Below are 24,998 nucleotides of genomic sequence, written 5' to 3'. Positions count from 1 at the left end.
CAGGCGGGTCTTGCACACCTTGCAAATCGCCATGGTAACATCCTCAGTGCAGTCTTCAAAGAAAGCCCAGACTTTGGAGCACCTGCCTCCTTGCTGGCGATTTCTGTTTGCTCCTCTTTTGCCTCTCACTTGAACTTCCACGCTTGTGGTGCCTGAAATTGCGCGCCGCCTACCTTGTGGCACAAGGCGAACTCGTGCAGCAGTGTGTTCTTCAACAGACTCATCTGTGCTGCTGCTACGACGGCGATGTTCTCGTTCACAAACAAAATCTGGGTCTCTGTCCACATTGTCCATACCCTCCTCTTCCATCTCCTCAAACTCGTCATATGTCATTGTGGGCCACCGCCGTGGAGTAGAGCTCCCCACAACAACCTCTGCGCAGCACACTCCAACGTCGTCTTCCAGATCTTGTCGGCCGACCTCCTGCAATTGCAACCCCTCCTGCCCAAATTGCTCTGGGATTTGGGTTTCCGAGTCCTCTTCGGACTCGCCTTGTATTTCAGTGCGCGGTGCATTTCCCACAGTTAACGGTTGTGAATCCAGGCACAACATTTCTGGCTGTTCCTCCATTGACCTTTGAAAGGTGGAAGTTTGTTGGGCTGGGAATAGCTCCTGCGAATACCCCATTGTGTCCTGAGGTAATTCATCGGACTGGTTATCTGGCAGTTGTGTGCGTGGTGTCGCTGCCGGTTGTGTCAGCTTTGTGCCCACTGGCTCCTTGTAACTGGCTGAGGACTCGGACCTCGTGCGTGATGTGCTGGTGCTGCTTAACCCACTGCTGGACGCTTGAGAGGTCATCCAAGTAATTATCTGGTCCTGTTCTTTTGGATTTGTGAGGGTTGTTGTCCTGGACAACATGGGCGGTATTGAGTGGGTTTTCTTGGGTGCTCCCCTGTGGCCTGTACGTGAACCGTCAGGGGAAACACCTCTTCCCTTGCCCCTCCCTCTTTCACCGGATTTCTTCCTCATTTCACTTATCCTTACAGTACACGCTGACTGGCAGCAGTACAGTGGCAGTACAGAAATGCTATACAGTACCACTATTCCCAGCAGCGACACAGAGCACAATGCTATACAGTGACGGGTGAGCGGTGTACCACTATTCCCAGCAGCGACACAGAGCACAATGCTATACAGTGACGGGTGAGCGGTGTACCACTATTCCCAGCAGCGACACAGAGCACAATGCTATACAGTGGCGAACGAGCGGTGTACCACTATTCCCAGCAGACACAGAACAGTACACAGAATGCTATATAGTGTGGCTGAACGAGCGGTGTACCACTATTCCCAGCAGACACAGAACAGTACACAGAATGCTATATAGTGTGGCTGAACGAGCGGTGTACTACTGTTCCCAGCAGACACAGAACAGTACACAGAATGCTATATAGTGTGGCTGAACGAGCGGTGTACTACTGTTCCCAGCAGACACAGAACAGTACACAGAATGCTATATAGTGTGGCTGAACGAGCGGTGTACTACTGTTCCCAGCAGACACAGAACAGTACACAGAATGCTATATAGTGTGGCTGAACGAGCGGTGTACCACTGTTCCCAGCAGACACAGAACAGTACACAGAATGCTATATAGTGTGGCTGAACGAGCGGTGTACCACTGTTCCCAGCAGACACAGAACAGTACACAGAATGCTATATAGTGTGGCTGAACGAGCGGTGTACCACTATTCCCAGCAGACACAGAACAGTACACAGAATGCTATATAGTGTGGCTGAACGAGCGGTGTACTACTGTTCCCAGCAGACACAGAACAGTACACAGAATGCTATATAGTGTGGCTGAACGAGCGGTGTACTACTGTTCCCAGCAGACACAGAACAGTACACAGAATGCTATATAGTGTGGCTGAACGAGCGGTGTACCACTATTCCCAGCAGACACAGAACAGTACACAGAATGCTATATAGTGTGGCTGAACGAGCGGTGTACTACTGTTCCCAGCAGACACAGAACAGTACACAGAATGCTATATAGTGTGGCTGAACGAGCGGTGTACTACTGTTCCCAGCAGACACAGAACAGTACACAGAATGCTATATAGTGTGGCTGAACGAGCGGTGTACTACTGTTCCCAGCAGACACAGAACAGTACACAGAATGCTATATAGTGTGGCTGAACGAGCGGTGTACTACTGTTCCCAGCAGACACAGAACAGTACACAGAATGCTATATAGTGTGGCTGAACGAGCGGTGTACCACTATTCCCAGCAGACACAGAACAGTACACAGAATGCTATATAGTGTGGCTGAACGAGCGGTGTACTACTGTTCCCAGCAGACACAGAACAGTACACAGAATGCTATATAGTGTGGCTGAACGAGCGGTGTACTACTGTTCCCAGCAGACACAGAACAGTACACAGAATGCTATATAGTGTGGCTGAACGAGCGGTGTACTACTGTTCCCAGCAGACACAGAACAGTACACAGAATGCTATATAGTGTGGCTGAACGAGCGGTGTACCACTGTTCCCAGCAGACACAGAACAGTACACAGAATGCTATATAGTGTGGCTGAACGAGCGGTGTACCACTGTTCCCAGCAGACACAGAACAGTACACAGAATGCTATATAGTGTGGCTGAACGAGCGGTGTACTACTGTTCCCAGCAGTGACACACAATGACTGGGGGGACCCTGGCTAGCGTGGCTGGAGCGCGAACTACCCTGCCTGCCTACCCAAAGCTAAACCCACAGACAAATGGCGGAGATATGACGTGGTTCGGGTATTTATTTACCCGAACCACGTGACAGTTCGGCCAATCAGAGCGCGTTCGGGTCCGAACCACGTGACCCGTTCGGCCAATCACAGCGCTAGCCGAACGTTCGGGGAACGTTCGGCCATGCGCTCTTAGTTCGGCCATATGGCCGAACGGTTTGGCCGAGCACCGTCAGGTGTTCGGCCGAACTCGAACATCACCCGAACAGGGTGATGTTCTGCAGAACCCGAACAGTGGCGAACACTGTTCGCCCAACACTAGTTTTCACCCCTCAAGGTTCCTGGCATTTTTGACCCTTTAGCTGTGATGCAGCTGTAACTTTTAAATTACTTAAAGAGAATCTGTACTCTAATATTCTTACACTAAAAAGCATACCATTCTATTCATTATTTTCTCCTGTGCCCCTCTGTGCTGTTTCTGCCACTCTCTGCTGCAATCCTGGCTTGTAATTAACAGTTTTATCCAGTGTTTACAAACAAACTAACCAGCTTCTAATAGGCTCAGCTAAGCATAGTGTATGAGTCATTCATAGTATGCAGGGGGCCTGCAGAGGGTGTGTATCGCTTCTACCAATCACAAGCAGCCCTGCACATTCCACACAATCAAGCTTTAGCCCGACAAACAGGACAGAGGAAAGATACATTGATTTATTACAGAGACAGTGCAGTTAGGAAAGACTGCAGTAAGCCAGAGCAGATTAGAACAGGCATAGGAACTTAGAGGATAGAAGAACAAAGGCTGAAAAAATTGTTACAGAGTCTCTTTAAGCCATCTTAGTGATATATATCGCCCAATATAGTGATATATATCGCCCAAGCGATCACATCCAATAGATACAGGCGGTAGTCATTAAAAGGTTATAAACAGGTATAGGTATTGCAGGGGTTAATAATGGGTTCATAGGCTAGATTGGGGTTAAAATTTAACTTGGGATAAAAAAAAAACACTTTTATCTTATTGAAACCATGTCATGTAAATGTACTTTAAAAAATGCTTTCCCCCAACTTTATTGAATGATTGTTGCTATTAGCCAGCAACAATCATTCACAGGGCCGTGCACATGCGGCTGCGGTTTTTAATGCAGGACGTAGATTCTATGTTGTAAAACTTACAGGACCACCAATTAGGATGTAGAATCTATGTCCTGGAACTACGGGCAGTTAAGATCCATGACGAATCTGCGCAAAGTACCGCAATCGCTCGAAGTCTCATTCGCACTCGTCGTGTAACATCACGTGATGTCATTCATACCCGCCGACAGGAAGATGTATCAGGGAGCACTCGTCGTGGAGAGACATCACTGTATCCATCTTCCTACATTGCCACAGTGGGGGACATTTGTCAGGAGTGTCTGAGACAAAATATTAGTAGGTTTTTAGAAATCCATGCAGAACTGTCTCAGACATCCTAAGAAATCATTATATAGTGCAGATTCCTTCTAAAACTGTTGTAAAATAGAAGGAGCTAGGAAGGTCTCTCAGACAGTGCAGTGTGTGAAGGCAATTGCTGTTGCTGAGGTAACCAATACATCTGCTTTCGGCAGGCTCTGAGGAGGAATTCAGCAGGGGGCGGGTTGGGGAGCACCTCACAAATCATGTCTAGCCTGCACTGCTGCACTTTCTGTAGAACTGCTATTAAGCACTTCTTAATCTGCAACAGTTTAGAGGTAGAGCTGCACTTTTCTAAAATGTAGTGCAGCTCTAGAAATTCATGGTAAATTGCCACTATTTCCTAGTATTTAAAGGGAACTGAGAGGAATATGGATGTTTCCTTTTAAACAATACCAGTTGCCTGGCGTCCTGCTGATCTCTTTGGTTGCAGTAGTGGCTGAATCACAGTCAGACCTGAGACAAGCATGCAGCTAATCCAGAAAAAAATCGAAAACCTTGCGCTCCTGCCCAAAGATTGCAGTTCCTTAACAGATCCTTACACTCCTTTGTCCCAATGCACTGTGCTGCTCCGAATGTGAATGGCAGGGAAGAGAAAATCTAAAAGGAAAATGGAGCGCTCCATCGTGCATTACCAAAGTGTGATTTATTTGAAAATTAAAAGTTATACTCACAAGATGCAGAATGACAATTCGCTTCACTCGCATTCACCGCTTCACTCGCATGCGGGTAGGCAACAACGCACTGTGGCTAGTAGCGCGATATTCGGAAACTGGGGAAGCCGTCTCGCTGTGGGAGTGGGCGTGGCTGGTGGTTAGCGTGCGTATGACGTCATGACGCGTTTTAGCGCTCTGCGCCTTCGTCAGATGATGCTTATACGCACTACACGCTCATTATGTATGCTCCTGCAGCCGTAGTCATGGCTACAGGAGCTAAACTAGAAGAATCGAAAAAAACTTTATTAGGACACTGGACATTAGTTCACGCACAGAATTTGAATATATGCGCTATGCACTATGCACCACATCAATTAAGGCCAATAAATCACACTTTGGTAATGCACGATGGAGCACTCCATTTTCTTTTAGATATGCAGCTAATCCAGTCTGACTTCAGTCAGTGCAGCTGATCGGCATGCCTGTTCAGGGGCTGTGGCTGAAAGTATTAGAGACACAGGCAGGGCCGGGCCGAGGCAGGGGCTGGAGAGGCTCCAGCCTCAGGGCGCAGTGTATGAGGGGGTGCACAACTCACTCAGCTGTCATTCACAATAGTGTTTGAAGTAGAAAGAAATAAGAAAAGGGGATACATGGCAGTGACTGCAAGCCATATAACTAGAGATTAAGGTGCTGGGGAGGTTGGGGGCCCTGGGGCACCTATTAGTCTACTAGCAATCAGTGTGTGATGGCTGGGGTGGGAGGGATGGGGGGGGGGGGGCGCACTTTGGTGTCTCAGCCTTGGGTGCTGAAGGACCTTGTCCCGGCTCTGGACACAGGATCAGCAGGAGAGTCAGGCAACTGGTATTATTTTAAAAGGAAAAATCCATATCCTTCTCAGTTTAGGTTCCCTTTAAGAAGGTTCTTATTATCATACAGAACTGTTCTCCCTGCTGGCTAGAACAGATTAAGAATAAAAAACTGTCGGTAATGCGTTGATAAATTTCCAGTAGTGAGGATTCAGCTTTTGATGCTGTGAAAACTGTAAAAAGATATTACCTTCTGGAAAAGTTTGGCATGAGATGATGAAGTGAGATTGGTGGGCACAGTGTTTGGGTTGTTGCTAACAACAGCTCGCCCTCCTGGCAGCAAAGAGGGCATAACCCGCTCATAAAACACTCCAATCAGTTCACACTCCTCAAAGCTAAACTCTGCAAAAACACAGATTAATCTCATCACCCCTGATGGGAGGAACATCGGCCAGAAGCCTCAGCTGGGATCTGCTTTATTTTAGGGTGAAAAGTACGATATTGCTAATGATGGATGCAGCTGAGAATCGGATTTCCCAACACTGCAATGAGAAATATGTGTTTGGAAACATCTCGATGTATAAACATAACCAAAGAAAATACTCTATGGTGGCCACCTTTCTTCAATTCTCCCTCCATACGTTCAGGAGAGCAACTAACCACAAGCAGAGCAAAATTCAATACATTGCAAAGTGAGAATTTAAAAAATAGCAGCGAGATCAAGAAATGATTGATATTCTCCTTGTAATTTGTTTATGTTGTTTGATCCATTCCACAATCAGCCTGCACCTAATCATCTTTACTACTGGCAGACATGAAGAAAAAAAAAAAAGACAGCGCCAACTGCCATTATCTATAACCACACCCACTAACAATGTGATAGGCTAAAAGGTTGGGTTTCATTTTAATAGACATACATATGCACAGAGGGAGATACAATACAATAACATTTGTAAAGCACTTTTCTCCCATAGTACTCAAGGCGCATAGTTATGTCTCAGATCAATACAGGGGTGCAGGCTGGACTGTTACAGAGGAAACAGTCAGGTGTTCATAAATGCCAGACTAAACAGGTGGCTTTTCAGTTTAGACTTAAAGAGTCTGAAGCCTAAAAAATACCTCTTTTTACTAGGCAGTACTGTTCAGCAATAAGGCTATAGCTGAAACGCAGCATCCCCACAGCAAAACGATCAATCAATACCCCCAAAATCCTGGGGCAAAATTCCATGACTTTCCAGGTTGTGGATTTTTCTGCCCGGGGGAGGCAGAGCTTAGCGCTGTAGCTCTGCCTCCAGTCGCGTCAATCTCCGCTGATCTCTGCCTCTCTCCGCCCCTCTCAGTGAACGAAGACTGAGAGGGGCGGAGATCCACGGTGATTGACGCAAGCAGAGGCAGAGCTACTGCACAAAGCTCTGCCTCCACCCGGAAGCAGCCCCAAATTTTGCCCCGTTGATTTCGGGGGTATTAATTGATCGTTGTGCTGCAGGAATGCAGCGTTTCAGCTATGGCCTTATTGCTGAACAGGACTGCCTAGTAAAAAGAGGTATTTTTTAGGCTTCAGACACTCTTTAAATGCTTCCAGGAATGGAGATGTCCTGATTGGGTTATGTAGGGAGTTCCAAAGTGTAGGGGCAGCATGACAGATGGCTAGGTCTCCAGGTTTTGAGGTGGACTCTGGGGGTGACCAAGTTATTAGATTCTTTTGATCTAAGATTGTGGGGGCTGTGATGCAGTTGCGACAAGTCCTTCAGGTATCCAGGGCCCGGATTGTGCAAGGATTTGAATGTCAATAAGCCAATCTTACATAGAATTCTCTATTTTATCGGTAGCCAGTGGAGTGAGCGAAGGGTTGGTGTTATGTGGCAATCGCGGGGTTGGCTTGTTAACAGCCTTGCAGCGGCATTCTGTACTAATTGTAGGCGGTGCAGATCTTTGTTTGGAAGGTCTATATAGAGAACTTTATAGTAGTCCAGCCTTGATGTGATGAAGGCATAAACTAGGGTTTGAAGGTCCGCTGGAGGTACGAGGTGTTGCTTGGCATTTGGAAAAAGCTGTTATTTCCCAATGAGGTTCACAGACAGGAAACTGCTAGGACCATGGTCATGACATCACACTGTGGGAGGGGTTTCAGCACAATTCAGCCATAGATACCCCCCGTCCTGCCAAAGATCTATTTGAGAAAAATGTAAAGGTTTCTTTTAAATCGAGACAAGACATAATATTAAGAAATCTATTACATGGGGTTTTTTTTATTAATCAGTTTTCAAATATAACCCTTGCAATGTCAAAATGTTCAGGTTAAAGGATGAGTAAGACAGCAGCTTGTGGATATACAGATCAGTAAACAATGAGGGCAGCCGCACCTTAACCACCGAGAATACTGTATAATCTTCCCTGTGTCTTCCTGGTCTCATGACTACTGCAATTAGGTTTTTATTTATCGATGTTGTACCTTCATCTAGGCAAAGCATGATAGTTTGCCAATGCATATCTGAATGATCCGGATGGACCTGTACTGTACATGTGCTGTCTTCAGCAGGGGGACCTTGTGGGCTCTGCAAGATATGAGTCCTTCACGGTCAGGGGCGTAACTAGAGGGGAGCAGCCCCCAAAACTATAGGGGGGGCCAGAGCTGTGGGGGGCCTCAAGTAATAACCGTTCTTCAGATCAGGTGTTTTTGTGGGTACACTTGTTATGAGTGTGTAGAATAGGATGGCCACACTTTTTTATGACTCTTGCAAGATGGACCCCCAGTCACAAAGTGTAGGCGGGGTGATCACAAAGGTTAGGTGGGGTTCAAATGTCAGGGGGCCCATCAAAGTTTTTCTGGGGGCCCCCATGATTTGTAGTTACGCCATAGTTTACGGCATAGTATGTTACCAATTGTTTTCTTGGTGACCATGGTCACATCTGCCCTGAGATAATTGACCAGTTCTCCCCCGTGTCATTCTGGGTGGCTCATAACTGCCCCAATGATCATTGCAACTTCACGAGGTTAGATTTTGCATGGAAACTCAAACCGAGGAAGATTGACAGTTATTTTGGGTTTCTTCCACTTGGAAATTAGCGTGTCAACTGTCACCTTCTCATCAAGCTGCTTGGTGATAGTCTTGTAGCCCAGTCCAGCCCTGTGCAGATCTACAAGCTTGTCCCTGACATTCCTGGACAGCTCTTTGGTCTTCGCCATGGTGGCTAGTTTGGAATCTGTGGACAGGTGTACTTTATACAGGTCCTTTAACAAACTGGTATTAGGCGCAGGGCTGTGGAGTCGGTACAAAAATCTTCCGACTCCAACTCCGACTCCTCGGCTTATGAAACCACGACTCCAACTCCGGGTACCCAAAATGGCTCCGACTCCTCGACTCCTTAGTCTAATACTTAACAGGGCTGTGGATTTTGTACAAAAATCATCCGACTCCGACTCCTCCGTTTACGAAACCACAACTCCGACCCCAACTCCTACTCCAGGTGCCCAAAATTGCCCATGACTCTGACTCCAACTCCGACTCCACAGCCCTGATTAGGCGCCCTCCCTTACAGAGGGTGCTCCTAATCTCAGCTCATTACCTGCATACAGTGATGACACCTGGGATCCAATACATATTGATAGGGATGGACAGAAATGCTAATATTTGATTCTGTGGAAAATTCTGATTTTCGCTAATGCCGATTACTGATTCTGCCAATTTGCGTTTTCCGATCGGAAATTGGCAAAATACGAAAGAGCATACCCACTTATTGCATTACTCACAATTCACATCAAGCTCTTACTTTGAGGCACTTGGTTCTTGAGCATGATTTTGCTGTTATTCCCACTTGCTGCATCCTTCTAAATTTATTGTAATAAAAATACAAAGTAAAATACTAATTACAACAATTACAATTACAATTAGAACTCCAGGAAGCGTCATTAGATACAGGGATGAGCAGAAACTACGCGAGTGCGAATTTACGCGTCGTAGTTCGTAGGTAAAGTTTCAAAACTAAGCTTACAAATTTACGCGTAGCGAAGTATAGCTATGTGTAGCTTACGCCCACTATGCGTAGTTAACATGTGTATTGCGTAGTGAACTACGAATGCGTTACTCGTGTCTAATTTTCCACGTGCGATTGTATGCTTACAAATTTACGCATTGGAAAGGGGAAGGTACGCAAGAGTTCCCGGTATAAGCATTTATAGAGAAATGAATGCATAACATTTTATGCATACAGTTATAAGCATCCGCATACACAACGCTTCGCACTATGCGTAATTGTGTATTTTAACGCATAGTCTACGAAATGCATACGAAGCGAAGAAGCCGTAATTTGGCAAAGTGTAATTGCGTAAAACTACACGTAGTTCCAGTGTAGCGAAGTTGGCTGACTACGACCATCCCTGATTAGATAGGGCATGATGGATGAAAAATCTCAAACGTATATATTCATACACATGCAGGAAAACAGCGTACATGAACAACAGGTATAACCATTAACGGTGCAATTTTTTTCTTCAGATTCGATCTTTTGACACAATTTTTATGATCGAATTGTATAGAAAACTGCGATATGTGTAGAAAAGGAAAAAAATATCTATCATAAAGTTGGATTTTACGCATCAGAATGTAAAACCTTAAATTGTTCCATTAATGAGAACAATCGACAATTGCCTTCCAGTCGGTTTTGATCACTGTACCGTTAATGGACACCTTCACAGAGTGAGGAATGTAATTACATTGAGGGCGTGATTCAGTAAAATAGATGTTTAAAAAAGTGATCATTTTCAACTTCCAGTTTTCTGAGTACTGTAAGGTAGTAACATTTCTCTAGTAGGACATCGCCACCTACAGGGCACTTGTAGTAATGCATGCAAAACTATGGCTAGATGACCATAAAAAGTATTGATGTAACTGTGGATTGCTAGATGAATGATGATTTATTTATTTTTTGGCTGGAAATGTAACCTATGCTGTTAGGTCTTCTCTCGCCTGTGAACACTTTGTTAAATTTGCCTTGTGTTTTTTGTGTACTCTTGTTTCAGCATCAGTGTACATTCTGGACATCGAAATCAGTTTTCCTGACCCAGCATATGCAAAAATGATACGGGACTTTATACAGAACAACATCACTTCTCTGAGCAGTGCAGACTTCAATGTTACCAGCGTCAACGTAACCACCAGTAAGTTATACTAAGTTTAAGTGGGATGAAACTCCGATTGAATGAAATCACCCAATAAGAAATTATTTATTTAGCTTAACTCTCCTGATGATTTTAGTGTTCAATATCAGATTTAAGAGATAAAAAGAAAGTAATATTTCAGTGGGTTTCCATCTTTACTGTTTTTCTGTGATGCCAAGTGTTTATTTACTCAGTGTTAATGTATTGCCTATTACTGCTTATTTACTGCTTATTTTACAGCCTACTGTCTCTCCCACAACAAACATCACCTAGATAACGGGCTTACAATCCTCTGAATCCATCCTCCCTTTGAATAGTTTACAATTACCTTCTGATCATAGTGTCCTTATCGTATCTGAAATGGGAAGTTTGTTATTTGTATTTTGAGATAAGTGTGAGGAATCGCAGGGAAGCAGCCGCCTCTTCTCAGCGTGAGGCGGCTGCTTCCGTGAAGGGCATGGCGGAACGCGGAGAAACCGCCGCGTCTGACGCGGCGGTTAGCGCGCATGGCCCTGTCGCGGATACACCGCAGAGCGGTGATGGTGTGGCTGGGACCCGTGGTCCACCAAGATTCAGAATGACGTGCGTGCACGCAGAGAGGCAGAACTTATATGGCAGCCAGAAGTAGGTCAGCTGACCAAGCTGGTCAGCTGACAATTCAGAGTCCTCTCATTGGTCCAGTACTTCGGGAGGTGCTGGAGAGTAGCTGTGTATATATGCTGCTGGCTGTTCAGTTGCTGGTTGTCTGGCGTTGCGATCACATAGTGGTAGCACTCAGACCTAAGTCAGATCCTAAAGTGTGCTGGGACCAGCTGGAGCTGTAATCCTACACTTAGTTAGATTCTGTTGATAGTTTAAAGTACTAGTTTGATTGTGATTATCTGTTATGACTTTCTGCCTGCCTGACTATTCTCCTGAACTCTGATCCTGTACCTTGTCATTCTGATACTCTGTTGCCGCACCCCGGCTCGTCCTTAGACTCTGCATCTGCCTTCTGATTTTGTACCTCAATATTTCTGATACCCTGTTGCCGAACCCTGCCTATACTTTAGACTCCGCCTCTGCCTTCGGAATCTGCACTTTATCTGTCCGTGTGTTTACGACCTGGCTTGTCCGACCTCGAAAACCGACCTTACTGTTAGAGGCGGTTCCCAGTCCTGGTAGTGACACTCCCCCTTGAGTGTCACTCTCGTTCTGTCGTTCCTTCTCTCAGCCTGACTCCTCCTCCCGAGAGAGTCCAGAAGGAATTGTGCAGGACTCCTTACTGCTCTGAGGCCCAGTCCTCTGTATATTACTGTTTGCACCAAACACTCTTACTTCTCAGGTGACCAGAGGCTAGCTTATATATCTGATTATCGGTGATACTGCAGATCATCTATAATCTGGTATATATCTGTATTCCCTGTGATACTGCAGATCACCGGTAATCAGATCCTCTCTCTGTGTTACACCGATCGTTACAATAAGCTTGTTACTGTAGATGAAAAAAAAGGCTTCTCACATCCTGTTGGCACTTCACAGTTTGGCACAGTTCAGCAAAGGCAAACAGATCAGGTTAGAAAAAATAGGAGACATATAAGGACCTATTTTAGAAAAAAAGGGGGTTTACTTGTATATATTTGAGGCACTAACTATTTTCAATTTTTAGATGTTACAACCCCACTTAAAGGAAAACAGAGGTGAAATAAACTGATGAGATATCTCTCCTACTCCTGATTTTTTTTTTGGTAGATTTCCAGAGTTTTATTTTCCTTTTAAAAGCTAAAAAAATAGATAAAAGGTTGTATTGTCTCATATAACTGATACAGTCTTTCAGTGTCCCAGAAGCTAAGGTATATGAAGTATTGACCTTTTTATCTTTCCCCCGCTTCCAACAGCTGTTCTCTTTCAGACAAGAGGTTTATGGCTGTAATTCCTTATCAGTGATGATAATACTATAGTCCCACTGGAGAGTAACTGGAACTTGCATACTTGAAAGTTTAACAGAAAAAGAATAAAAGGAACACAGACTAGTTATTTGTATATATGGCACATTTATATTTCATGACGCATGTCGCCTCAGGTACACCTTAAAGGGACTCAGAGCTGAAATAAATAAAAAGTGTTATACATACCTGGGGCTTCCTCCAGCCCCATCCGCCCAGATCGCTCCTATGCCGCCGTCCTCCGTTGCCTGCAGATTTGGGAACCGGGTCCAGTCACTTCCGTCAGTCGGAGCCAGTCTGACGTAGGTGAGGTGCAATGTTTGCATATCTCTCCAGCAGCCGCTGGAGAGATACGTAGAGGGTGAACTTCTCCTGTGTAGACTGGCTCCGACTGGCAGAAGTGACGGGTCCCGGTTCCCAAAGCTGCGGGCAGCGGAGGAAGGCGGTGTGGGAGCGATCTGGGCGGATGGGGCTGGAGGAAGCCCCAGATATGTATAAAACTTTTTGTTTATTTCAGCTCTGGTACACTTTAAAGTGTTCCTGAGAGAGGAAAAAAAATGTATATGTTGTGATGTACATAGTTCATATTTTTAAAAGGAACCTGAACTGAGTAAAATTATTTAAAATAAACACATGATGTAGCTGCAAATTAATCTTACATACTTACCTCACCGTCAGTTCCTCTCAGAAGGTCACCATTTTCTTCTGACAATGATTACTTCCAGTTCTGACAATATTTTGTCAGAACTGAAATATACCAGTTGCTGTCAGTTATATATCAGCAGCTGTCATTTACAACTGAATGTGCAAGGTCATGTCCATGTTTCCCTATGGCTCAAGTGGGTGATATTACAGTTAACTGTGTGCTGACTAGGAAGCTGTTATGGGGTAATGGCCATTTTCAAGATGGAGGACAAAGAATTGAATTGATCAAAGTGGACAAACAGGAGGCAGGAGAGGAGAAAGAGATTGAGTAGTAGACTACACAGGAGGTAAGTATGACTTCTGTATGTTTATTTTGACTTTAATTTTCAGTTCAGGTTCTCTTTAAAACAGCTGTTCATGTTTGAGGAGAAAAACTACAATCTATACAACCGCCTCTTCAGCGATCCGCCAAGCTGAATAATACTCACCCAACTGTTGCTGTAGCTCATGCTGCCACGGGACACCTCCTGATCCTTCCATCCCCCATTCCCTCTCCATAGGACAGCATGGGCTTGTTAGCAGGGGCGTAGCAATAGGGGTTGCAGAGGTTGCGACCGCATCGGGGCCCTTGGGCCTGAGGGGCCCCGAAGGGCCCTCCCTCAACTATAGTATTAGTTCTCTATTGGTCCTATGATCATAATATTTACTTCTATAGATACTTTGAATAGTGGTAATCATTAACAAACTGTTTGCCATCCCCTTCTTGCACCTCTGACACTGTAGTTGCCATTGGCAGGTTTTGGTGCGTCGTATCAATTGTTATGTATAGAGTGCTTGGGGGGCCCAATGTAAAACCTGCATCGGGGCCCACAACTTCTTAGCTACGCCACTGCTTGTTAGTGAATAGCCTTTGCATTCATCTTTCATGTACTCTCCTAACAAGACTTTTCTTTCTGCACAGTGTGTAACCAGACAGGAAGTGGCGTGCAGTGCACCTGCGAAAATGGGTTCACCTGGTCATCAAGTGCCTGTACCTCACCGTGTCCTGGAACAAGCCCCAGCAACTGCAACTGCATCACTGCCTCACAGTTTCCTACTCAGTACTGCCAGCCCAAAACAGGTAAAAAGCAGCATGCAGAGAGGGGATTACAGGGGCAAAGAACATGCTACTTGTGGGTCACCAGCAGGGGTGTATCTAAATCATGCCCCCCCCCTCCAGAAAACTTTTATGGGATCCCAAGGGTCCCATCACCTTTGGTGACGCTCACAGCCTGTTGCCACATCTGCCAAGAGTCATATGACAAGGGTGTGTCCATCAGAGAACAATAAGTGATCTGGAGAATGAGAGGAAACACAGTTAGTTGTTGTCCCCTCCCCCACTATCCTGAGCCCCTTGTAGTTACATCTATAGGGTTTCTAGAAATGTGTTTTACTCTCAACGTACTTTATTGAGACAAATAGGATACAACGTTACAACATCATCGCACCTCCCAACTTTTTGAGATAGGAAAGAGCGACACTTTTAGACACAGCCCATGCCACACCCCTAACCACGCCCATGTCACACCCCTAATCACGCCCCACCACTTCTCTAGTCACTGATACCAGAATAGAAGCAAAAGACGAAGTTTTACCATTCAGACCACACTGGTCCTCTATAATATCATCCTTAGTTCTCCTTAATTTTAACATTTAAAAATAAGAAATATATCAATTTAAATAATAGAATAATAGAAATAACATTAAGAGTATGTTAAACACATTTTCAGTAGAAAAAGTGGTGTTTCCAACCAGTCAGTGAGATACAAGCAACCAGAAAGGTCTTAAAATACTCATTTTAGTTCAATTTGTCCCAATAAGTTTTACAGCTTACTGCAATCAAAGTTAGTTTTGATTTTTACCAAAAAAAAAAACAATATCTTGCTCGTGTTCTTATTTTGATATTCTTTATATTAGGTTTTGGTATTTAAAGCAAACTTGACCTGAAAATAAACTGATGTGATAAACAATTTTATCTTTCTCCTACTCCTGAAAATGACGGGGGGGGGGGGGGGGGGGGGGCCTTTGGTTAACCCCAGTTTTATTTTTTATTTAAAAGCTGAAAAAGTAGGTTAATGTTTTATTGTATCAGCTGAAAGACGCAGTCTCTCACAAAGCCTTTTAGTGTCCCAGAGCTAAAATACAAGAATTTTTGACCTTTTTATCTATCCCCTGCACTCAGATGCTGTTCTCGGCCAGGCCAGAGTTTTACGGCTGTAATTCCTTATCAGTGAGGGTTATGATTTAGCCTGACTAGGTCCTGGCTGTAGAGAAGCTGTCACTTGCTTATCTGAATGTTTAACTCATTCAGGCAGAGAAAGAGGAAAAGGAACACAGCCTAGTTATTTGTATGCTCGGCACTGTACATACGTCTAGCTCATGTCACATCTCCTCAAGTACCCTTTAAAGGATACCTGAACTGACAGCTTGACACAGTGATATAAACGTGTGTAGGTACAGTCCCAGTCGCATACAGAGCTAGGTTGTGTTCCTTTTTCTCTTGTAAGGGTTCACAGTGCAGGGCTGTAAATGACACTTTCTCTGTAGTCTAACTTGAGTGAGGCTATAGTATAACCATGGCCAGATTTACCATAAGGCACTGTAGGCTCGTGCCTACAGGCACCTGATGATGAAAAGGCGGCTCACTCCCCTCCCCAAGTGCCGCCCTCCCTCCTTCCCTATGCAGAGTGTAAATGAGATCTTACTCAACCTGCTTTTCGCACTCCACTTACGAGATCTACCTTTAGTGGGGGGGGGGGGGGCACCTCTAGCTACCTAATACTGAGGGTACCTCTGGCTACCCAATACCTAGGGGCACCTGTAGCTACCTATAATGGGCAAGGGAAGTAAGGGAGAAGTCACAGCTGGGGCAGCCAGCACACCTTTGGTGTGGTTCGGAGGGGGTTTGTAGGTTCATGGAGGGCGGAGTCTAAGGTGCCAGAACATCTGTGCCTGTAGGCTCCTGTGATGTAAATCTGGGTCTGGGTATAACTCTCACTAATAATTAAATACAGGCCATAAAACTCCCCCCCCCCCCATGCACACACACAAACACACGATTTTGATTGATCGCACAGCACCTGAGATTTAACTCTGCTTCACTTAATGTTCTCACATGACATGCTGCAGCTCAACACAATAGCACACTGGCTGTGAGTCTGTAACAGACAAGCTACTCATCCTCTGCCGCTCCTTTCCTCCTCAGTCAGGACAGCAGTGCCACCTCCTCCCTTCTGCTGTGCAAGTCACATGACACACTGCTGCTCTCCTGCTACCCTCCTCACTCACTGTCAGACTCCTCACACAGCACAACAAGCTGCTGTTCCCTAATGTTGACCTCTTCACCTTTCCTCTCACTTTTCCTCCTACTCTGACTGCATGTTGTTAGTGTAAACGGAGTACAAACATATAGAATAAAGTGGTATGAGCGCTCCTCCTTAGTATCTCCTGATGATATTATTATTGTTTTCTTACTATTGGACAGATCGTTATACAGAATGGGGGGTATCACCTCCTTTAAAGCTATATGTACACAGTAGTCCGTACAGCGCTCACTCCCCAGCAGTCCCAATAAGTGTCCCAAGAAAATAGTCCCAAATAAACAGCTCCACAGTTTCTTCAGCAGTTCAATCCAATAACTGATGGAATAAATACTCTCACCAGCGTTTAGTGGCAGATTCAATGACAGATCAGCAGAACAGGCTTTTCAGATGAATCTCTCAATCTCCCTTCTTCCTATACATACAGTAATTCGAGAAAGGAACAAAACATAGCGTAATCAAGTTTAGGGCTCGTCCACTTCACCAGCACCCTCTTGTGCAACCCTCTCTGTGAACAGTGCTCAAATCAGATAAAATGCAGGCTCACCAGATGAAATGGCTGATTTGACCACAGATCAGCATAAAGGCTCAGTTTTAATCTGTCTCGGCTCCCACCATCCAGGCTTTCTTTCATATATTCCTCAGAAGAAAAACAGTATACAACATATAGTGTAATCCAGTACAAACACTGTATTCTCAACACCACTTCCTCAAAAATGCAAAAGTGTGTACACATCTGTGCATCCCACTGCCAGTAGTGATTGCTCCCACAACCTCAAATCAAAGAAATGCAGGCTCACCGCAATGATTTGCTGACCAATGAAGGACCACCATACAGTGCTCTTCTCATATCAACCAACTCCACAATCTCCAAAAGTCATGGCTTTCTGAAAAAAACTAACAGATGGCTCCCATAGCGTAACTCTATATTTATTTGCCAATATGGACCATAAAAAGTGCATTCACATTTCATAAAAACAATTGCGCATATAAAATGAAACCAGGACGTCCTCACCGCCGCTCATCCAGCGTCTCCTCGTCTGCCGCCTTAAGCTCCGCACAACCGGTTTCATCACAATGACTCATCAGGGGCTTGACCATAGCATAGGCAGCAGACGGAGACGTTATAGCTTGCGCAGCATGCAAATTACTTCCTAGAGCGGCGTTCAAACTCCAACCTCCCCATCAGAGGGGAGGTTATGTGTAAGCCACCACCAGGGGGAGGTTAAATGTACGGCACCACTAGGGTGGAGGTTAAAGAGAACCAGAGATGAAGCACCCTCTTGTATTTTACCTTATAAATCAGTGGGAACATGACAGTAAACACCTAATCTGCCCTTTGTTTCATTGTTCTCTGTGTAATCTGACTGTAATCACCTCTGATAAGAACCCCCGACTGAGAAGTCAGGCTGCTCCGTCTAGCTTTGCTACAGAAAGATTATAGCTAAGTCTGTCTTCTGTGGTGTTATTTCAAGCCCAAGCCTGCCCCCTTGTGGCTTTGCTATAATGACTCAGCAATAATCATTCCCAGCAAAGCCAGATTTAATTGCTCAGTCTGGGATTCTTGTGACTGCTGATAACAGACACTTTTAGCAGTGAGGGTGAAACAGAGAGCATGGTAAGTGTTTTCTCTAATGTTCTTACTGATATACATGGTAAAATACACAAGGGTGCTTCGTCTCTGGTTCCCTTTAAGGCTAGGTTTCCTTTGTGCGGCGGCATGCGTCTTGCGAGACGCGATGCCGGCACAGCTGCTGCCTCTCGCAGCCGAATCCCTCTAGCCGTGCTATGCGCGGCTATGGGATTCGGACAGCTACGCACAAAATTATGCTGCAGGGCCTCAGATTTTTCCTTGGCCACGAATTCGGATGACTCTCATAGACTTCTATAGGCTGCTGAAATCCATCCGAATTCGTGGGCGGGAAATTGGCCCGGATTCGCAGCAGTGGAAACCCGGCCTTAGTGTTAGGCACCACTAGGGGGGATTGAGTGTTAGGCACCACCAGGGGGAGGTTAAGAGTTAGGCACCACCAGGGGTAGGAGGTTAAGTCTTAGGCACCACCAGGGGAAAGATAAGAGTTAGGCACCACCAGGGGGAGGTTAAGAGTTAGTCATCACCAGGGGGAGGATAAGAATTAGGCATCACCAGGGGGAGGATAAGAGTTAGGCACCACCAAGGGGAGGATAAGAGTTAGGCACCACCAGGGGGAGATTAATAGTTAGGCACCACCAGGGGGAGGTTAAGTGTTAGGCACCACCAGGGGGAGCTTAAGAGTTAGGCTCCATCGGCAGAGGTTTCTGTGTGAGAGTGGGGAGAAGGTAGGTCAAGGTAGAATATCAGTAAATATTAACAATATTTTGCCATTTGAAAGAAGTAGTAGAATATCAGTAAATGTACCGATACTCTATCCTGCGCCATTTCAAACAGGCGCCTTTTTCGAATGTATGCATAATGAATATCATTCAAGACAATATGGTGATACGTCCCTAAATGTGTCATCATTTAGTGGTATCTACATACCTAAAACGCCTCCCAAAGCCTCCTAATGCGCTTGCATGGGGGGTGGCAGAGGAGGTGGTGCACAGTGGGGTTGGCAATTATTTTTTATTAAAAGCGGGATGGTCACCATAAAAATCAAATTTCAACAGCAACTGGTCTGAGTGTATTAAGTAATAAAGATGCTAATCCTGCATTCAAAACTTTCAAAACTTTTTCTGCTGTTTGGAGTTATCACATACCTACCTTAGGAGCACTGGCCCTTAATTGCCATTGCCAACAAGTTGCATGCTGGGGGGGTCTTTTTATCTACAATATATTCTTCCTCTTCCTTTTATTTCACCCTCCTTCTAATGACATACAGTAAGACAGTGCACTTGCCAGTATAGACCTCAGTGGGAGTGTCTGAAGACTCTGAGAGGAGGACAGGTAACGAATACACAATTAGCAAGAGGAGAAAAAAAAAGGTAGTGAGGAAATGATGTCAGGAGGTCAAAGTTAACCAAGATGGAAACTGTCTAGAATAGGATTCTCTATTTTTCCTTTATAAAATTCACAGTAATCATACCGTGGACCGTGCAATACATGTGTTATGTAAGCAGACCTAGTATTTATCTACTTATATATGTGTTTTTTATTTCTAGCCTAGGTTAGCATGGGTGTCACTTTAAGAATTGACGTATTACTGGTACCTTCCTAAAACACAACATCCTTCTTTGTTTCTTTCTCTATAGTTAACCTAGACCTAAGCATGAAGCTTCAGAGGGACTTTACAAGTGACTATTTAAACAGTGCATCGCAAGCCTACAAAACTTTATCATCGTCTCTGGAAGCACAGGTAAATGCTTAAAAAAATGACATAAATAGGTATGGGATTGCTTTTTGTTTGGGCTAAGGAATTCTGAGCAATGCATTTTGGTTTGTTTGTTAATTATTGCTCAGAGGCAGAGGGTGGTTGGAAAGAGTTTGGGTTATGGGCTCTGCCTCTGACTGTAGACCAGGGTTCAAACCTCTGCTATTCTTATTCAGTAAGCCAGCACCTAAGGAGTTGTAAGTAAGGCGTTCTTTGGGCAAGACTCCCCAACAATGCTACTGCCCACTGAGTGCACTCTAGTGGCTGCCTCGCAAGCGCTTTGAGTCTGACAGGAGAAAAGTGCTATACAAAAATAGGAATTATTATTGTGTTTCTTTGGATTGCAACAAATATCAGAGAAGAATTCTAAGAAATCATCATGGCACTCCCCGGGAAAACTATAAAGTACCCCCCAACTTCTTGCTGTGCATCATGCCACTGCCTTTCTATTTCTAGCCTGGATAGGAGGCAACGTTTACTGTCTAGTGTCCAGGGGCGTAACTAGAAATTACTGGGCCCCCCTGCGAGACTTTGGATGTGGCCCCCCTCCCACCAAAACAAATCTACAAATCTTTAACTGCAAAACTCTGTATGATTCCTTATCAGTGGCTGAGCAGATGCAGTCATTATAACAATTGTGCAGAGAGCCGAATGTTTTTTCTCTCCTTGCCCTTAGTTGTCAGCCTCTCAGGACGGGGCCCCTGCGGCTTCTGGGCCCCCCTGCAGCTGCATCCCTTGCAAGGTCTATTGTTACGCCCCTGCTAGTGTCTACTCCCATCCAGAAGAACTCCCACGCTCCGAAGTTCCGATACAAAGTAAAGAAAGATCTGTCGGCTGCCCATACACCACAGTCTGATTCCTGATCAACTTCATGCTGAAATTGATCCAGAATCGGCCTTGTGACGCCGCATCTGCCACAGCCATGGACAGGTAATGTATAACTTGCACTGAGCACCGGAGAAAACATTTAACATTAGGGGGGATAGAGCTGGGGGTTTCGTCACTTTTTTTGCTCATCCCGATATTGCTCGCCGTTACCGCCGCGCACCTGATCGAGCAAGTTGGACCTGCATCTTGCAGCATGCACGATCGACTAATGCGACCAATTTGGCCCGAAATTGGTCGCATTGTCGGTCAGCCATGCACTTGGCGGCAACGATTTTCATCTGATTCGATTATAATAATCGAAACGGATGGTTGATCGGCCGCCAAATCGCCTGATGTATGGCTACCTAAACCCTAAACAATGCATTCCACCTTTTGAATGTACCCATTGCAGTGAAATGTACCTTTTAACATCATTTTGGATTGATCTGTTTGTTCTGGGAGTATGAGATTCAAGAGCAGATCTACCATGTTTCCCCCAAAATAAGGCACTGTCTTGTGCTAGGGCTTATTTTCAGAGGATGTCTTATTTTGGGGGAAAACACTGGTAGTTTTCCTGTACAAAATGTACATACTGCATGCCATGCTGAAACACAATCAGCATACACAGAGCTTGTGGTTTGCAGATATTGGCTCTCAGTTACAAGAAATTGATTCTGCTGCTCATGTGGGTAAGAGTCTATTTCTTGCAGAGAGAGAACTCTCAGTCAGGTTCCTTAGAGCTATGCAGGGGCATTCCTAGGGTGCTTGGAGATCGGGGGCACCTGTGGGCACTAGGCGGGGGGTATATGCGCCGTGCACAGTGCAATGCTCCAAAAAAATGGGCATGGCCATGCAGTGAGTGGGTGTGGCCTTGGGTGGGGCCAAATGTACATGAACTTAGCAGCGGTGTAAGCTACAGATAACGGGCCTGCCCATCGAAATATTGGATGGAGCCCCCTGTTCTTTATTTAGATAATTTACAATCATTATAGGCATAGATCAAAGATGTATACGCACATACAATTTTGATTGGTCAATCACTGACCAATTTTACCACCCCTAAGCAGTAAGTGGGCCAACAGACAATGAATTTGATGAACAGGGCTAAAATTGGCTAATCAAAATTGTATGTGTGTACCAGGCTTTACAGCTAATACTGTACATACTGAAAGTAGCAGGGATCAGCATACACTATAGCTGGTTTACAATCAGTAAAGGCACAGAGTAACACCTTACACTGTACACACTGGAGGTAGATCAGCACACAGTGCAGGGCAGGCACTAGAGAACAGCTTATACTGTACATACTGCGTGCGGCCATGGACCAGAATATGGGTGTGGTCACGGGTGGAGACAAATTTACATGAACTTAGCAATGGTGGGACATTAGATTAGGACAGTGGTGGCGAACCTTTTGGAGGCCAGGTGCCCAAACTGCAACCCAAAAGTCACTTGGCAACAGCAATTTAAACTAAATACTGTACAAACGTTTTAACTCATACATGAACATTATAGAAAATTCAAGTTGAAAATAAACTGTGAAGATAAACAATTTCATCCATCCTATTCCTGAAAAATGTATTCATTTTTTTAGAACCTCCCAGTTTTATCTTCTGTTTTAAAAAGCTAAAGAAGTAGGTTTAAAGAGAACCCGAGGTGGGGATCGTAGAAAGAAATCTATACACAGAGGCTGGGTCTGGCTATACTGCCCAGCCTCTGTTGCTAGTTGAATCCCCCCTAAGTGCCCCCTGCCCTCCGCTCTCCAACATAAAATTACGGCCGCGCTCTCGGGCATTGTATACCTTACTAATGTCACTCACCCCGCTCCCCCCCGCCTCCTGCAGAGCGCTGGTCCCCGCCTGCGTCCCTTCCCTCCAATCAGCGGCGAGGGAAGGGACGTGGGCAGGGACCGGCGCTCTGCAGGAGGCGTGGGAGCGCCATGAGTGACACTAGTGAGGTAAATACAGCCCGCTGCGACACGCTGCGTGTTGCCAGCGCGGCTGTAATTTATGGGGGAGAGCGGAGCACATGGGGGACTTAGCGGGGATTCGACTAGCAACAGAGGCTGGGCACTATAGCCAAACCTAGCCTCTGTGTATAGATTTCTTTGTACGATCCCCACCTCGGGTTCTCTTTAATGCTATTGTCTCATAAGATGATGATTCAGCTTTTCCCATAGTCTCGCAGTTAGCAATCATGTGACCCCCAACAAACCAAATTCAGCAATCATGAAGCCCCCCATCAAGACAAATTCAGCAATCGTGAGGCCCCTATCAAGACAAATTCAGTAATCATGAGGCCCCCAACATTACAAATTCAGCAATCGTAAGGCTCCCAACAAGACAAATTCAGCAATCATGAAGCCCCCAACAAATCATGAGGCCCCCAACAAGACAAATTAAGCAATCATGAGGCCCCCAACATTACAAATTCAGCAATCGTAAGGCTCCCAACAAGACAAATTCAGCAATCATGAAGCCCCCAACAAATCATGAGGCCCCCAACAAAACAAATTCAGCGGCAGCCAGCGGGGAGCAGCGGGCACCCCTGCAAATAGATTGGGGGCACCTGCTGACATGTTATGGGCTCAGCCCCCCTAAAATAGGGCTAGCGACGCCGCTGGAGCTATTATAGGATAATCTGTGTGTCCTAGGCAAAGGTGAAGAGGTGAAGTGCTGCTGATGCTTATCACAACAGATCAGGAGGGCTGACTTCAACAAAAACACAATGTGCGTGACACATATACTGGACTGTAGAACTCATATTATACTGCTGCTCTCCTGTAACCAGGCTTTGTATTGAGCGTGACTTGCTGGTGTCACGTGGGCTGCTGCTAGGGCTTACATTTGAGGGATGTCTTATATTTCAAGCAATCTAGGAATTCCTGCTAAGTCTTATTCTCAGGGGATGTCTTACTTTAGGGGAAACACGGTAGTGCCTGGTACACACCATGCAGTTTCCTGTCTGATAGGAAATTGCATGGTGTGTACCAGGAATAGGCTTCCCTTGAAGACAAACCTCTAGCAGGCCTAATCATCTATACCTCTCGCAGACATTGTGCCGTAAAACTTGTTTTCTTCAGCTTTAAAAGCACCAAACACCAAAACAACGCCTTGTCCTCATGGGACAATCTCAATATTTTCTTTAGGCTGGGTTCACATATGACATAGCATGAAAAAGGGGGTGTGTTTGCGTTTTTGAATTGCGTTTTTACTGCATTTGTTTGCGTTTTTTTGCCGTCCGCTAATTGAAAACGCATTTGCATTTTGTATGCGTATTGCATGCGTTTTGAATGCATTTTTTTCCTGCCCTTTATCCAAAATGACCAGGAAGTAAAGAGGAAGCGGAAATACATCATCATAAAAAAAGCATGTAAAACGCATTAAAATGCTATGCATATGCGTCACCATAGACTTTCATTATGTGCGTTTTGGCAGCCAACCTGCATAATATGCAACACTACCAGCGTGTGCGAAACTAGTGTTGGGCGAACACCTGGATGTTCGGGTTCGGGAACGTTCGCCGAACATGGCCGCGATGTTCGGCATGTTCGGGCCAAACCCCGAACTCCCCAAACATCCCGCTTTTGGGGGCCCTATGGGGTTGCAGGCATAAGGGGGGAGCATGCCCCGATCGCGGGGGGGGTCGGAAATTCCCCCCACCCCCTCCGCTAGCGCTCCCCCCTCTGCCCGCTTCCCCATACAAAAGTTTAAGGAAAGTAAAATAGTACCGGTGGTAGTGGCTTGCAGTGGCACTGTGAAGTGAGTGAGGAGGAGGAGTCCGGAGAGTGACGCGTTGAGGGAGGCCGGGCAGCGGGCGGTTCAGCGGTAGTACCCTTGTGGTACTTCCGCCCTTTCTCTGACCTCACGTCCTCTGCGTGATGACGCATACGAGGGTACACGTGACGCGTACCCTCGTATGCAGAGGACGTGAGGTCAGAGAAAGGGCGGAAGTACCACAAGGGTACTACCGCTGAACCGCCCGCTGCCCGGCCTCCCTCAACGCGTCACTCTCCGGACTCCTCCTCCTCACTCACTTCACAGTGCCACTGCCAGCCACTACCACTGGTACTATTTTACTTTCCTTAAACTTTTGTATGG

General features: G+C 45.6%; 1 protein-coding gene across 6 annotated transcripts in view; it reads left to right on the top strand.

Annotated features, from left to right (window-relative positions):
- LOC137571282 (adhesion G protein-coupled receptor F5-like) overlaps positions 1-24,998 on the top strand; it is a 299,361-nt gene that overhangs the window by 190,781 nt on the left and 83,582 nt on the right. For all 6 annotated transcript variants that reach the window (XM_068280195.1, XM_068280196.1, XM_068280194.1 and 3 more), the window contains 3 exons: positions 10,615-10,752; positions 14,284-14,442; positions 19,913-20,016. In XM_068280195.1, coding sequence (XP_068136296.1) covers positions 10,615-10,752; positions 14,284-14,442; positions 19,913-20,016 — 401 coding nt within the window. The remainder of the gene's footprint in view (positions 1-10,614; positions 10,753-14,283; positions 14,443-19,912; positions 20,017-24,998) is intronic.

The sequence above is a fragment of the Hyperolius riggenbachi genome, chromosome 4, assembly GCF_040937935.1.
Source record: "Hyperolius riggenbachi isolate aHypRig1 chromosome 4, aHypRig1.pri, whole genome shotgun sequence".
NCBI lineage: Eukaryota > Metazoa > Chordata > Amphibia > Anura > Hyperoliidae > Hyperolius > Hyperolius riggenbachi.
This window is presented reverse-complemented; position numbering and strand designations above follow the sequence as displayed.